Here is a 17,112-nt window from a genome sequence, read left to right on the forward strand (position 1 = left end):
AGCTGATTGGATCATACCCGCCTGTCCCTCCCCCCCCCCCCCCCTCAAACCACATACAGTTCATAGTGTCAGAGCTTATGCCCAGCGTTACCACTGCACCCTGAAACCTGCCGAGCCCTCACACCCCGTTTATTGACCCGAACGACCTCTGACCCCGCAGCCGGCCTGCAGCCATGCCGTCACTGCTCCGGCATCCTTGGCAGCCGGCTCGGAGAAACGTCGACGCCGCATGTCGACGCGCTCCCAGTCTGTCCAGCGACGAGAGCCCCCCCCCACCCCCCCCCCCCCCCCCCCCACCCCCCTCCCCACATTCGGCGAGAGGCGAGATGATGAAGTCACGTCCGTTTAAAGAGATGAACTCAGACGGAAAAGCAAAAGGCCGCTTCAATTGTTCTCCAGCTCGGCTGCTCTTCAGCTCAGGTGTGCTGCGTGACATCAGAAGCTTCGACGTCGACGTAACACGAGTCAGCTGGCGTGCATCCGCGGGACAACAAAATGTCGGACGCCAATCTTCACGAGGACGCCCTCGCGTTCCCGAAAATGTCCTCTTCACCTTTTTTAAAAGTCAAAACGCTACCTTAAATTAGACAAGAGGTGCAAGAGACGCATACTTATGTCACTCACGAAAATAACTCACCACCGCGCCATCTTTGGTACGACCTTCAATCTAATGGTAATGCTTCAACCCGCTGTTTAGTAATAAACATTTCTAGTCATACAAATAAATGTACAAGTATCTTGACATTTTGAACCAAATATGGCTAATCTGAAGATGGATTGTGACAAAGCCATCTTAAGTGAAGGTCTTCTCTCAGTCTTTCCTTGTTTGTTCAATTCAATAGTTAATTTAATCCATTTATGTATTGAGTTTTATTGGTTTGTGCTTTAATTGTACCTGTTATGGTAATGCTGTTAGAAAACAGAGACCCTGTTGATTGCGTCAACGATACAAAGTGTGTTTTTCTCCTAATTCTTCGACGCGTCGCACATCAAACAACAAGAAGGGAAACTCGTCCGCCTTCACACTGCAGCCTCCCCTGCAGCAGGTTGTGTTCTGAGAACAGAGACACAAGAGTTTCCTCCCTTGCTCTCCTCCGCAGATGGAAACACTAATTGGTTTCTCGTGGTCACTCTCGGTATCGATAAAGCTCATTCTCACTCTCCATACACGACAGAATGAAAGAACCTCACCCCCCCCCCCCCCCCCCGCCCCCCTCCAAAGAAAGGTTGATCGATTGCATTATGGGAAATGTGGGACTTTACACCAAGAAGACAACATTTCAAATAGATCATTTATTCTTGTAAACATACTGTGATTACATAACGGACATTAAAAAAAAAGCCACAGCTGGTAGAGCTGAGCTGGTGGGGGTGTGTACAGTGTGTGTACATGTGAGCATTCACAGAATATTACACGTCGGTGGAAGCTATGATCTACTGCGGTGTGTGTATATATAGGTCGTCTTTAGGTGTGTGTGTGTGTGTGTGCACTCAGATTCCTTCCTCTGCTTTCTTCATTCAGACAAACAGTCTGTCTCACCCGGCCCACCTAAAACATGTCCTATGTGTGTGTGTGTGTGATCATCCCGAGGTAAAAACATATATTTTGCCGTGACCTCATGGATAACTGGTCCCATGTGATTGGTGAGAGATGCTGTCAGTCACCTCTCACTGAGCTTTGAGTCATCGCAGCCAAGATGAACAGGAAGAGCAGTGAGGGCTGAACGGAGGGATGCAAATGATTTGGGCATGAGGTCATTATGCAGTGCATGACATGTGTTACATCATCTACCAACAGGGTGAAAAACATAGGTGTACTTTTCATCTGGACCTAATTGTTCTCAAGAAAGCTACAGAAAGACATAAAAACAGCCATCAACAGTAGAAAATCAACATTTATTCTAGTTAGACAGGCAAAGTGAAGATATGGTCATACTTCATTCAAACAGGTTTTTAGGCACAGGGACAAACATTTAAAAATATCATATATATATAATAGCATATATTATTCTATGTAGCATAAAACCTCTTTACCATGACAACGTATGCACTTCATCATCGGCTGTACAAAAATACATTTAATCTTTCTTTCTCTGCACATCATGTTTGTATTTGTCCAAACGCAAATCTAGTTGCTCCTAATGTTGTCCATACGTGTAATGAATGTCTGCATACAGATGTGTGTGTGTGTGTGTGTGTGTGTGGTCCTCTTCTTGCAGCTGTGGTTCAGCCAAAGTCGATCCGTGGGCGGTACTCAAGGACCATGGGATACGTCTGAGGGAGAGAGAGAGAGAGAGAGAAAGGAGAAACTGTTTGAGAGAAGACCATCAGTCCACGACATGAACGTGCACCACATGGCCGCTGGGGCCCCGAGGGGAATAATTAAGAACTGAATTACTGAAGAGAGAACATCCTGTGCGCAGGTCACCGTTTATTGGACGGACTTTTGGAACGTTTTCTTCTTTTTTTTGAAAAAAAAAAAAAGGTGCAAGAACAGTCATTACACCGACAACATGAATCTTTAAACCCAATTCCACACCAGGCACAAATACACCTTCAGCCGCCAGAGGTCCGACGCGGACCCCGCGTTTCGCCTGACGTCAAACTTGCGGCTTTTCCTACATTACGTCGCCAAAGAAGCACGTGAGCCCCTTTCCATTAATTCAATGTATGTGAAATACAGAGAGCTGTGCAACAGAGGTGGTGATACGTTGGATTTCCCAGAGGCCTCCTTCTCCTCACCAGCACACACGCATGTGCAAAGGGTTTCCCCCCCCCCCCCCCCCCCTTAGCAACACGGCCCGACGACCACCAGCCAATAAGTGTGATGAGTGCAGACATGTCACAAATACGACAATCACTGCAACTTGCAGTGGAACCGCCGCGTCATCATCCGTCATGGCAGCGACCTCGCGATGAAAGGTCAGGTCGCCCCTTCACCCATGACCCACCCCCCCCCCCATCCCCCTGCGTGGGTTTGTGTCCCTCTAAGTGACCCATCCTCATCATTCTGGGTAACAGACAGAAATGTCCATGAGGACCAGGAGACGCGAGCTGCCCTTCTCCACGAGGACTTCACAGAGTGGGTGCGTTTGTCGAGGCAGGTGCAAAGGGAAGACTCTGGTCTCCTGGAGCCTGACTACTATTTCTGGCAGCTGGAGGCTTCTGCTGCAGCTGCTGCTGCTGCTGCAGCAGAGTACAGCTGCTGTCGTCTCCTCTGGCGTTGTGCGTTTTTTGCTGCGTCATGCCTCGGAAATAAAGGACGGCGCTGTATCCGACCTGAGCGGCGCCTCACTGAGCCCTTTGTGAGACTCCGAGAGTCTTTCGCTCAGCATTTGGATTTCCAAACACTCGAGTAATCCTGCAGGAACGCGTCTCTTTCTTCAGCTGTCAGCATCTTTTGAGGGATTCTGCTCCCGTGGTAAATGTCCAATGTAAAACCCTCCAACCTGCTCCAGAAAAAAGGGAAAATACTGAAGGCTGGATTTGCTGTAAAATGTTGTTTGGATCAGCCAGAAATCACAGACTTACACCTACTTTAATTACCCACCTCTTATCATTTCAACATGGACCGGATGCTCACCCAACGTTGGGTTAAATCAACGAAACAATGAGAAACGGCAAAGCAGTGGAGACAAATGAATGTATTCAGAAAAGGATTTGAAAGAATTTAGAACTACTCAAAGCACTGAATTGCAAAGAATGCAGATAATTTGCAAGAAGTGCAACAGGTCTCCCTCCTCTCTCAGAGCAATGATGTCCTTCTGCAATACAACACATCTGTGGCAATTCTCTGATTCAGTGGAGAAGTTGCTTTCTGTTCATATTTCTATGGATTCCCCTTTTTTTTGGAAACATCTTTTAGATCATTCAATGAGTCGAGGAACTACTTCTTCCCTTAAAATGTTTTGCTGTCCGGCTTCCGAAGAGGCGGAACCAGCACCTGAGACGGATTACCTTCTCCTAAACCGGACAGGAGTTCTTGGCTTTTATCCTTCTGACTCACCGGGGGGGGGGAGGGGGGGAGGGGGGGCATAAATAATTCTGACGGTCTGATTTATGTCTGTTGTTTTGGAGCCTTGGAGGCTGGGGGAAAAATGGAGGAAATACTGCGAAAGGGAGGATTTTTCTAATAAAGCTTTTAAATTCAGTGCTTCAAATACATTGAAATGCAAAACCTTGACCTCGAGTCAATGTGATTCGTGCACGCCGTCGTGCATAAAGCCATCAGGCGCTTCCCGTCCTCCGCCATGTCTCCACAGACAGACCAGACGGAGACGTCACCACTGGCGGGTGGTTCCAAGTTCAAAGCACATGCAGACATTTGGGTTACTGTGCTTTTTTAAGGGTTTTAGGCTACAATATAATCACAGCATCACACATCACACATTTCAATGAAAAGAAACTCGTAGTCATTGAAACGATGATGTCATCAAATCTAATTCAATCAAATTCATTGTTATCTTCTTCTTATGCTTCTAAACCCTGTGTTTTTAGTACCTCTTTGTGGAGGTGAGACCCCACAATGTGTGCACGAATGCATAGCACACACACACACACACACACTCACAAATGAATACTTTCCTCCCCCTCGTGCATCTACACATGAGCATGCACGCACACATAAACAGGAAGTGAGGGGGGGGGGGGGGCTTACATTCTCTCCGTGCAGCCTCCATCGGGTCATGTAGATGAACTCCAGAGTGTGGTCTCTTCCCATGATCTCTCCGTTGCACAGCACATCCAGCTGGAGACAGCAGATGAAAAAAAATGGTATCAGAAATAATTCAGATTTAAGAATTGTTAATAGACATAAATCCTAGATCAAAAATTTAATCTAATAAAAGGCTCAAAATGACGTGTGCAAGATGCAGTGCAAAAGCCTGAAAGGATGATGTGACACGTACATTGACAAAGGAAATGGAAATGAAAAAAAACCCTCTTAAATCCAGTTGCGCACAGTGAAAAAAGAGGGGAAGTTGTCTGTGGTTTTGAGTGGGAGGCTGCAGTGAACGTGTGAGGGACTGTTTGAAGCTCCGCCTCAAGCAAATGTGGAAGCCATCAGTTTTGAATCTGACGGATTTTTTTTACAAGTGGCCCGACTCACATTCTTTGGATGTTTGGTCTATTTTAATAAAGTGGGAAATTTTTTAGATATTTTCTTTTATTTTTTATTTTTGTGTTGTCTATTTATTGACACGTTGAAGGTTCATGTCTGGTAGCTCTGTGTGGCGGCTTGATAGCCTTTGGGGTTTTAAGTCTGCAGCTATTAAAATGCATAATAGTGAAACATTTGCCATTGTTTGATCAGATAAATGTTCCTCATTTTGCTTCCTGCTGAAAAATAATATTTTTGCATTGCGTAAACAGTAGTCAGCAAAACAACACAGACAAATGCTGGCTTTAAAGTCACATTAGCAACTTTTTATAGATGTTAAATACAACATGGAATTTTCCTTTTTACCAAGCTTTGAAAAATGTTGCGTTTTGGTCCCTTTAGATAACCAGAAATTGAAATAAATATAGTTTTAGATTCAACGGATTAAATTCAATATGGATATATACATATATGAAATATATAAATGAAACGTAACTAGTTTTTCTCTGTGCGTTGTATGATTCCTCCTTAATATCACGTGACTATGACGTCACCTGAGCCTATTCAAAGGCTTTGTTGATGTTATGCACGAACGCCACTTGTTCATCTGCAAACACATTTCATTTAAGGGATGTCAAGTGCGTGGACCTCAATTTAAATGGTAATTGAATGTGTTCCTTACCTCGTAAGAGCTCGGCAGCTTTAGTTTGAGGCTGAGAAACTTCTTAATTGTTCCCACTGTGACTCTGCTGGAGCAGCGGATGAACCTCTTCATCAAATCCTAAACGAGACGAGAGACAAACGACTGTGAGCCGAAAGGGCGCCGTGCGTCCCTTCAATAAGCGGACTCGCGTGGATTCATCCGAAGACTTGCCCGATGGGAGCGCCGCGCAAAGGGAAACACCCACCGTGACGGTGCTCTCCCCCGCCTGCGCCCCGTTGCGGAGGCAGTCCAGACAGATGGCTATCTGAGGGTCACTCCTGTGGTAGTCTTCGTCGTGGCCGCCGCCGTCCTCCTCATCGTGGCCACCACCGCCACCACCACCGCCACCTCCGCCTCCGCAGTCGCCTCCGGCGTCGGGCATCCCGATCCGCTGACACGCCACAGTTTCGGCTGCGGGACGAGAGCAGAGTGCTCAGGCGAATGTTCACAGGGTGTAAAATAAGCGAGATGTGATGCCCTCAGATCTTCTTTGAAAATTAGAAAAAAAGTTTATTTCAATATAAGGTTTTATTAAGGTTAAAAATATCATTGCTGTGTGACAATACTAAATGATTGTCCACTATGAAGCCAGTGAGGGGTTTATTATTCGTTCCCAGATGTTGCGGATTTAAATTTTCTCCTCATCGGGCCGACAGTGAGATCACAACTGTGTTTGGAGTCGGAGTGACGGGGAGCTCACCTTGACCGTTCTCTCTGGGTTGGTTCTTCTTCCAGAATTCGACCTCCTGCTGTTCCTCTCCTGGTTCACATGAGCGGGTGAGAAGAACGACAGGTAAAGAGACCGCACGGGCGGAAGTGTTTCTAGAAAGAAGGAAGCGCGGTTCTGATGCTGCATTGGCCGGTGCACCGATGGAAATCCTGTGTGATGCACACGCACCATGTGCCACTCAAGTTGTGTTAAATGTGGTTTCATTCACTCATTTCACAAAATATTAAGCACTGCATGGCATATGGCTAATATGTATATAGATATATATTGTATAGCAAACCTATAACTACAGTCTGACTACAACAATCACGCAGGTGGTTGTTTGTGTCTCTTGGGGTCAGCCACACGTCAATGACTGATTCATTTTATTACACACACTGTATTAAGTATATTTTAGCCTCTAATGAACAAGGGTATTAATGTGGAGTGCAAATAAATCCTCTGCATGGACATGACCGTGTCATGCGCTTCATCAAATTCACGTGATACTGATTTTCACACCACTGCGTTCGCTCCACCAATCAGCCGCTCCGTCTGTTACGGAGTCGTAAACCTCTGGCACCGTCGCACAGCGTCGGTCGTCCATTGCTGTTTCCCAGTGGGTTGCTCGGATGTTCTTGGTGATTTAATTACTAAGCTGGTTGCCACAATGCATTTGGGATGCCTTGCAATAACACAAAGTGATCGGAGTACTGTCATTGACTAACAGAAAAGTCCACCCTCCTACAAAGTGTCGTATAATTTAACATGAACTGCACACTGAGGAGACAGATCGATCAAACCATCCGACAAACTCACTTTCTCGGAGTCCAGGCACCAGCTTGAAGATGATCTCCTCCAGGGTGTTGTCCAACCTGAGAATGCAAAGCGAGAGGAGCGTGAGTTGGAGGATGAGGGACAGAGAATCAAGACGAGGAGGCGAAGGGGCGGAGGTCACGTGACTACAGGAGGTGGAAGTAGAGGAGACAGGGATCAGGTGTGCAGAAAGTAAAGAAGAGAAGTTGGTTCAACAGGTGAGTAGTTGTGGTGTAAGACAAAGCAGAAAACAAACGCATGAAGAATCGCTGTTAATAACACAAAGAAACAACCAGAAGGAAAATAATGATGAGATATGTTAATAAGGAACGGATGGTTGAAAAGAAGAAAGAACACAACGTAGCAGGTGGACCACAAATCAATTGGAAATGAGAGGAGTAAAATGCGTGGCACTGCATTGAAACTCCCACTTTCAGTGGAAAAATAGGAAATGTGCTCATTCAAAAAAAAAGAGAGGACGAGGTACCTGAGCATCTCCAGGGGGTTCGTCTCGTGGACCTGAATGCCACATTTAGGACAGTCATTGCTGTCCTCAAAGTGCTGCACAATACAGCTCTTACAGACTGCAGAAGAAACAACATGAACACGGTTCATTGGGGTTGGGGTTAGTAACGGGACCGCTCGACGTCCATGTTGTTCAAAGAAGCACAAAAGGAAGTTGACGAGCACATGCTAGTTAGCTTACAATCTTGCGCATTAGCGTGTTCGCTAACCTATTAGCTTACAAGGTGACGAGCTATTAATATTCCCCCACGATGCACTGTGGGACATTTTCTAAACAAACCACATGGTGTCAAACGGTCTCGATGGATTTGAGCTTCTAGAAATGTGTCGAGTCACAAAGAAAAAGCGTCTGCTGTTTCACTCACAGGTGTGCAGGCACTCTGTGACCGTGGTCGGCTTTATCAGGTAACCTCGACACAGGTAACAGGTGATGAAATGGTTAAAGTCCTTCACCAAGTGCTTCCTTCCCGTGGCGGCCATGTTTGGAGGCTCTTTTAAGTCACAGTTCAAAGGTTTAAAGGTCAGCTTCTCGCTTCAGAAGAGTCAGTCCATTCGCAACAAGGAAGGGAAAGGATGAAAGCTGCGCGTGAAGGTATCTTCACCAACTCTGGCTAATGTTAGTCCAGGCCAGTGCAGGTAAATGTCCGTTATCCACGAAGGTTACCAGAGAAACGAGAGAGCCTGCTGTGTGAAATCCTGCTCCATCCTTGATCCGATTTCTATTTTGTAATCAGTTTTCCTTTTGCATCGTCTCTTATTCCATCCTCAATGAAATATGTCACTCCCATTGAAATAGAAAAAAAAGACCCCGGGTTTGTGTAGTCTGTGCAATCCTGTTTCAAACAACCACGATTGTTAAATTCCAAGAATTCCCGGGGAGTAAGATGTACCGCTTCCCTCCCTGTCCCAGCCAAAGAGTCATCTTTAATCCGCTGAGGGGTCAGAGGTCAGCTGACGGCAGCGAGGCCAAAGACTTCTGCGTTGTCGGCCTCTTCGCAGTCAGTTCCTTCGTCATCGTGGTGCTGCAGCGGCTGTTGACGTCTTCATCCTTCAATAGTTGCCCGATGACCTTTTGACCTCGAACTCACCTAAAGTCAGTAGAAATCAAATATAAGGACGTGTGCTATGTGCAGAGAACAGATTAAAAACTAGACTTATAAAAACAGGAAAGATAACGATATTCCATCACATAAACTTTGCACAATTTAAGACCCAAGAAACATTCAAAAGGAATATTGTTAAAAATCTCATATAAATCAAAAGCAACGGCCCAATGAAATATACCTATCTATGTATTGTGACTTCTTAATATACAACACTAAGCTTCAGAGTGGACGTCTCTACAGTGCAAAAGCTTGGTATGGTGTCAGAGCTGCTAGTTACTGCGGCACAACGTCAAATATAAAAAGATACAAAATAATTGTTACCTTTACCTATTTATTACCTTTATCTCTTACTTGATTATTACAGTGACTGCAACAAATATAAAGTTAATGTCAGAGACTACATGAGTTTTTTCGGTGGGTTCATCTTCAGAATATATGACTAACATCTACTAATTTATTAATAGATTAATAGGGGATGCCACAATATTCCATGCTGAAACTTTCTAAGAAATGTAACATTTCCGAATGAATTAACATGTTATTCTCTATATGTATCTCGCTTTAAATCCACCGGCCCCACGCTGCCAACACCACAGCTGGCTACTTTTATATTAAAAAGTATACCTTATTCTAATGTGCAACGTCCACTATTTTTTTAAACGACGTCACGCAAACTGCACGTTGCGCGGACTACGTCAGGTGTGTTCACAGTGCTGAGCACGCGGGGGTGTGGTTTCATGCAGCTTTACTCACAGCAGAAACAAAGTACACACAGAGGAAATGTTGTGTACTGTTTTTTGTTTTTTGTTTGCTAGAAAAAAAATCCCCAAGTGCGCAGCTCTGAACCCCCCCATCCCACTGCCCCCCTCCCCCCCGCGGTGTCCGTCACCGGGGCTCGGTCATTTATTCACGCTCAGCGGGTCCGCTCATCGCCCCGTTGATGCGCGTCACGGCTACGTCACCTGTGTCAAAACAACATCAATGGACGACACGCGCACATTACGGCGACTTATACGCCGACGCATTAAACCAACGCGCGCGAGCGTACGCGCACGTCACAGCTCCACCACGTCTACGCGCGCGCGGAACGTATCGACGGTAAAAGTTGCGGAGCTTCGCCTTTTTTTTTGTTTTTTTTGTTAAAGAGACACCGACGGGAAGCGCGCACCGCGAGCGAGGGGGGGGGGGGGGGGTGTTCGCCGTTTGCGTGAACGTACCGTGATCCCGCATTCGAGTGTGCACGGCGACGCACTTTGCGTTTCGAGAGAGAGAGAGAGAGAGAGAGAGAGAGAGAGAGAGAGAGAGAGAGAGAGAGAGAGAGGGAGGGAGAGGGGAGGTCCAGCCGGCAGCGTCAAAGTTTGACCGTAACGTCTCGCGACCGACGTCCCCGCACGAATTCGTCATCCGCGCAGGGGCAATAAAGACATAATACCACATTCCTCACCTGCGTCCACACTTTCCGTCATATAACCCCCCCCCCCCCCCCCCCCCCCCCCCCCGCACCCCTCCCCTTCCCCACGCCGCGGAGTTACGGATACCGCGGATGGGCCGGAATGTCCACCATGACACTTCTTGTGCTCACTCTGGTCCGTGCGCGAGGTGGAGGAGGAGGGAGGACGCGGAACTGTTCGGCATCGGATGCGCCGCGGTCGGCCCGGGCAGCGAGGGAGGGCAGGCGGGCGGGCGGGCGAGGCAGCGGCGCGGAGAGAGAGAGAGAGAGAGAGAGAGAGAGCGGCGGTGGGCGGGGAGCCACCAGGCAGCCAAGGCAGGGGCTCGGGAAACTGAAAGCGGTTGTGTAACTCGGTGACTATTGGCCTACAACACGCACGCACGCGCGCACGTGCACGCGCGCACACGCGTTAGTCGTGCGTGCGGTGGATGAGCGGGGATGCGGCGCGGGCGGCTCAAGCAAGTTTGGTTTGGTTTCATTTTCACGACGTGAGACGTTGCACATGTGGTACGATGCAGTGTCATTAACGTGAAACACACTCACTCCTACCGGCTGTCCTCATCTGATCACAATGTCACAGATCGATCATGTTTTGGCTCCATAGCATGAGGAGCAACATTTATGATAAAAGTAGTAACAGAAAACAACAGACAGACCTCAGACCTTATGGAAGACCTTACTCGTCTGGGATGGCTTAACATTTACTATTTACTTTATCCACTCGTGTGCAATGGCACAATATCCAATAAAGGGGTATCCAATCAACCAGAGAGTCAATGGACGATCAATCAGAGTTCGGCGTGCTGACGCCTGACTTTGTTTTGAGAACCTCGCGTCACAGTTTTGAGGGGAAATGCATTTGTAAAACTAAACCACATTAAGCGTTTATCATCATGTGAAACGTCTTTCCCCCACTTGGGTCACTTGTAAGAGTCCTGTCATCAAAAATGCAAAATTTAAAGTACATTGTTATTCATATTTACTGCAGATCAACCAGAACAAGACGTGATCAGTCTGCCGCCATGACGGCAGGTGACAAGTGTCAAGCGACAAGTGACAATGACCATGCCGATACTTAGCATGTTTGTTGCTGGTGTTAGCATATAGCTCATAGCGCTGCTTCAGTATTTACCATCCGAGGGGGTCTGGAGCTTTGTGTTCAATCTGCAGGCCTCTTGTCAACATGACAGTTCATGGTTGACAAGAGGCCTGCAGAAGGACAGTTCTCCTTCTTCTTCTTGTGCGAGTTTGACTCAAAAGAAGTATAGCAACGCCTTTTTTACTTTGCTTTTAGCAGAGTCGTTGGTGCAGCACTGACACACATACAGCGAGGGGGCCGCTGGAGGGATAACGGAGTCTTCAGTGACATCACCCTGTGGGATATGACCTCTTGTTTTGGAAAGTGGAATGTATCACCACGGCAACACAGTTCCCTTTCGCACACAGTCGGACAGTTCTTCAGATCGTAAATTCCCAAAAGACATTTTTTGCCCCGCAAACAACTTCACTGAAAAAGTGTTTCTTTCTTTCTTCTTTTTTTTTTTTTGCTCTCGGGGGGCAACGACCCGTATTGTTTGATGCATCCATTCCGCCGCCGTCTCCGGAGGTGCAGATCGCTCTGGCGCATTATTTCCCACCTGCCAAATGAGTTGACAAAATGGGAAATAACGACTGTCTTCAGTGACCGAGAGAGAGTCGTCCCCCCCGAAGTTATAAATGGTGACTGCTACCTGACTCAGGCCCTACCAAAACACACCACACAGACAGCGGTGCTAAAGTAAGAGCGTTCATTTTGGGGGCCCGCATGACTACGAGTCCCTTTCTTCAACGTAATAACAGGACATTCGGACTGAGCCAGGTTTTCAGTTGCTTGGACTTCAACCCCCCCCCCGAAGCTTTTACCGTACCGATGAGGGACAGGTGAGCCAATCGCAGACAGGTGAGCACGGTGACCAAAAAGGGCCGAGCGCGGAGCACAAGACCACCAAAAGCGCGGGGACAGGGACAGGGACAGAGACAGGGGAAGTGAAACCATAGCAACCATAAGGGATCTGGCACACAATAGGAATATAAGTTAAAATAGCAAATAAATAAAATAACAGACGCGCAAAGTAAAAACACAAAAATAATGGTTGTTGATGTAGGACGTTGTGTTTCACTGTCCATGGAATGAAAAACAATGAGGACAACCCTAACCATATGTCAAAAGTGGCAATAACGAAATTATTAAAATATAGTAGTTTAATACCCATCATGTAAAGTTTTGCTACAAGTTCTTGGCGCTCTCATTACTCAAATTAGTGCCAATTGGGGCAGGGATTAGTAGCAAGGCTACATGTCCGTCCGAATTAGGAGAGACAAGAGGTTACCGCTGAGAGGACGAGACAGGAGACGGTTCTGAAGAGGAGGGGAAAAGATCCACGGTAATACGGAGGAGAAAGGGAACCAAGAGACAATGGAAGGCGACAGTAGGGAAATGTTACACTGTACGGGCTACGGTAACGAGAAGTGGAAGCAGACGGAGAAGGTGAAACGCGGTGAAAGAATCGAGGGCGGAACTGTTGAAAAGAGAAAAAAAAAAAAAAAAGCACACACAAAGAGGAAGTGGGACAAATGGAGGAGCGATAAAAAAAGACGCGCAGTGACGGGACACAGATACAGTAGATGGGTATCACCAGAAGACAGCTGCAAAGAAAGAGGCGATTCTAAAAGACAGAGTGTGTGTGTGTGTGTGTGTGTGTGTGTGAGACTCAGCTGTCTACTCGATGCTTTATAACATGGCAACAGTTTCACCCGTTATTTTTATCCGTTTATTTAAATCACACCGCGTCATGCTTTATTGTGCAACGGGCCTGCTAGTCTACACAGATACAGAAGCTAAATGCACGTATATTGTCTTATAGCCGTGTGTCTTCAGAGCAACTGATCATAGACATCAAATACCGTATCTATAAGTGTGCAAAGGACCCACAGTGACTTCGGGACACGTTGTTCTAAGATGAAGCTGTTTGACCTGTTTGATTCAGTTGGACGAAGGGAGGGTGATTACTGACAGAGAGAAGACATTATGGACGTACTGTCACGTGACAACCTGCAGAACACAGCCACGACGCGGAGAAGGATCGGTCCTCCTCATCTCTCTCTCTCTCTCTCTCTCTCGTCTCGAGTGTCTTTGTCCGACATACCGCAGGCAGCCATTGCTCCTCACCCTCACTGTGAAGGAACGCACATCGACTTCGGAAACCCCCCCCCCCCAATTACTGACCACTGCTCCATGAACTCACCTCTCCTTTCATTCCTCTCCATTCGGATGAACTCGGTTTTCCTCATTCTTCTCTCTCTCTTTCAGCCTGTGTTGGTATAGTGCCACCTTTTCCCCTTTTGTCCTTCTGTCCCTGTGCATCTTCATCCATTCATTGTTTGAGATCTAAACCTCTAATTTGAAAATAATTGTTTTTTTGTTCCATTTTCATTTCTTCTAATCCATCCTCATCTCCTCTCATCTTTATTTTCTGTGTGTCCTTCAGCAGGTCAGCGACTGCCTGACTGACTCATCACCATTGCATTTGGAGTGACTCATTATTCTCTGTGCATTATTTAAACCAGTCATATTCAGAGAAACACTTCTATTTTTACAAGCAATGCGTTAAACACACGTTTACAAGTTACAGGCATTGGTTGGTATATAAAACCACATTTAACCACTAGCAACTCATTTATTTATAGCACATTTTTACTATACTACTTTTATAAAGTTATCTTTTGGTATATTCATATTTGTCTTTATATGATACAATATATGTTGGTTTTAAACTCAGCGTCATGGATACACAAAATTTACTTCTAGTACTTCTGGAAGCTGCAGTATAACCTGCTGAATGTGAACCTTCAGAGATATTTAACTTACTTATTAAATTTGTCATTTTACAATATGTTCAGCTCGGCAGAGTGTGAGTTTAAGAAAATCCAGCCAAACACCAGAAATGTACGTTTGCCCATGATTTAACATCAGGTCACTCGATTTGCCATCTACATGTATGTGTAATGAGGTCATTTAATGCTGTCGAATGAAGGCCCAGCCCGTTGAACAGCAGTTTACAGATCATTTCCGGGGTGCGACGGGTTCCTTCAGCACCGAAGCGCTGCCCGCCGATCACCCCGATGTCCTTCCAGAAGAAACGGTTAGAACTTGTTCATACAAGACGCGCGGTCTCCCAAGTGGTGAAACACACCTCTGTTCGCTAATCTGGTTTAGCAGCCACATTCTTACATAATGTGGTGCAGCAGGTGTCACTTCTCTCTTGTTACGGTGCTTTTCTGCATCGTATCACACAGTTGTGTCACAGTAGCAGGAGACGGCTGGCAACGAAAAGGTCTTCAAAGCAACTCTCAAGAGGATTTTGGACCAATCAAATGTGCTCATGGCTTGAATTGCTTGAATTGTTCGTATTTCGTGCTCTGCTGGAAAAACAAATGATTGCGAAACAAGGTAAACAAACCAAAGTTAGTGTTGACCGGAATCACCCTTCCTGTGATCTGCCGCTGGCCCGTGCTGCAGAGGCGCGTCACGTGACACCCTGGCAGCGTATTGCATCATTAATCCGCTCGTTAGCTCGGCCCCGCCCCCCCCCCCCCCCCTCGTCTTTAACCTTGAACCCGGGGGAGGCGCGCTGATCCCTCTGAAGCTCCCGTTTGGCGGCGGCGGCGGCGAGCCTTCCTTCACCTCGCGGCCTCGGACGCCGCTTCCACCTGTCCGTGGCGAGCAGTTGGCATCCTGTGAAAACACACACGCACTCACACACCCAAATTCATGCGCGTGGACACAGACACAACCAATTCAAGTTTTTAAAAGACAGCTTCACATTCTATCACATCTATCTTAATGTAATCTTAATGTACCCAAATGTAGATTTGTCCACAGTCCTCATGTGTGAAGACAAGCTTTAACACACCATGTCCTGTGTGGAAGGGCTCCCGCTTCTTCTTGATTACCTTCTAATGTAAACATAGTATTAAATAGACTAGAAGATGATAGGTTTCCTATCTTTGTCTTTTTGACAGACATTTGATGGACTCTTCTTGCATGTGTTCATCCTGTGCGTGGCGTTGCAGGGTGGAACTTTGTTTGAGGAGTGGAGGAGATTAGAGGTGGATTATGGATCGTTCATAATCAGACGCGTCCAACGGAAATAACTTGTGTAGGGTGTTGTGTGGCAGCATGTGTGTGTGTGTGTGTGTGTGTACGTGTGTCTGGTTACAGCAGGTGCTGGTTTGCTGCACTTGACCTTTGCCCCCCACTTTTATGAGGATGATCACATGCACACACGTGAAACCACACACACACACACACACACACACACACACACACACACACACACACACACACACACATATTCACCCTGTGACCTTCAGCTGTGAATCAACTTCTATGAGCGCCCATGTGTTAATGTGTGTGAGATAAATGGTTTATAGACTCTATCTGAATAGTGTTTTTTTCAAAGCGCTTTCACCACTTGACGGCGTCATTCACCCTCTCACAGCGCCACCCGCCCATCGCTGACAGCCGTGCGCGTCTTGTCCAAGGACGCATCGACGCTGAGCGCTGGCGGAGGCGGGTATCGAACCGCCGACCCTGTGGTTGAAGGACGACCCCGCCCTCCACGGGGGGAGGGGGGGGGGGGGGCACCTGGGGGGATGTGACGCGCTAGTGTTCGTCCACGTGCACACGCATGAGGAACAAATGTTAGGACCAAGCAGATGATGTTCAGCAGGATGCATCAGTCGCATGCAACAAGCACTGTTTGAACCAGGCCGAGGTCTTTGAAGTGAGTCAGAAGCAAAGAGGACCCGAATTCCGAGAGTCCGTACTGACTTTCTTCTCCTCCTCTCCTCTGATGTCACTCACTGGCCACTGGTTCATAACCATTAAGATCTTCACCCCAGGTATTCCCCATCCAACCAAAGCTTCACCACCCTTTCTAATCCACGAGTTCACTGATTTAATCCAAATCATAATAATAACGATAATGAATGTATTCATAATCAATAAGTTTGAGTCATGCAGGTTGAGAAAGTGCTGAGGTGTCGACCAACATAAACGTACAGGTGTGAATGCTGTAAACACCGATAAATCAAATCTTCCTTTGCATAGCTATGAGTTTAGGGCCAGTACGCATTAATCACAAATTAAACCGTTTATTCCCCACTTTGAACACCTTAATATCTTCCAACACATGCAAAGAAGTAATTTAGTGTTAAATCATTCATTTTTAAAAGCCGTCTCACACTTTGTATGTCACGAAGCACTTCGCGCGGAGACCGGGGCACGAGGTTTCATGTCCCATTTCTTTCAATCTCGTCTCGTTTCCCCTCGCCATGTCCCTCCTACATGCAGCGGCGTGACGAGTCACTTTTGAATCTCAGCGCTGTCTGCCAGTCACAGCTCCCTCAGGCAGGCGGATGGAGGACGCTCGGGGTCGGGGGGGGGGGGGGACGGGGGGGGGAGAGCAAACAGCCTTGTGAGTTACGACCGGACGGTTCGTCTCTCCGAGTGAAGGATTATCTTCATTTGATGACACACTCATAAACAGTTTGCGAGGCGCTGCCCCTTCAAATCGGGATGCCGGGAGGGAGGGCGATTTATTCAGCTAATAATAAACGTGATTTATTTCCAGAGAAGGAACTGTGCATGTAGACTATTTATAA

The 17,112-nt window shown here is 46.9% G+C and overlaps 1 protein-coding gene across 5 annotated transcripts; it reads right to left on the reverse strand.

Annotated features, from left to right (window-relative positions):
• Positions 1 to 1,870: 1,870 nt before the first annotated feature.
• Positions 1,871 to 10,731, reverse strand: pcgf5b (polycomb group ring finger 5b). Of its 5 annotated transcripts, none has more exons than XM_037466084.2 (9): positions 10,540 to 10,731; positions 8,217 to 8,939; positions 7,814 to 7,910; positions 7,330 to 7,385; positions 6,502 to 6,561; positions 6,007 to 6,212; positions 5,781 to 5,879; positions 4,658 to 4,747; positions 1,871 to 2,274 (listed from the first exon to the last, which is right to left on the reverse strand). In XM_037466084.2, exons 2-9 carry the CDS (start codon positions 8,329 to 8,331, stop codon positions 2,227 to 2,229), a joined length of 771 nt encoding a protein of 256 aa, XP_037321981.2. In that variant the 5' UTR covers positions 8,332 to 8,939; positions 10,540 to 10,731; the 3' UTR covers positions 1,871 to 2,226. The 5 variants fall into 5 exon arrangements, with proteins under 5 accessions (XP_037321981.2, XP_037321983.2, XP_037321980.2 ...); XM_037466086.2 differs by having other exon boundaries at positions 10,496 to 10,731; XM_037466083.2 differs by lacking the exon at positions 10,540 to 10,731 and adding an exon at positions 10,402 to 10,444.
• Positions 10,732 to 17,112: the final 6,381 nt, after the last annotated feature.

Source organism: Pungitius pungitius, chromosome 13 (genome assembly GCF_949316345.1).
Source record: "Pungitius pungitius chromosome 13, fPunPun2.1, whole genome shotgun sequence".
NCBI lineage: Eukaryota > Metazoa > Chordata > Actinopteri > Perciformes > Gasterosteidae > Pungitius > Pungitius pungitius.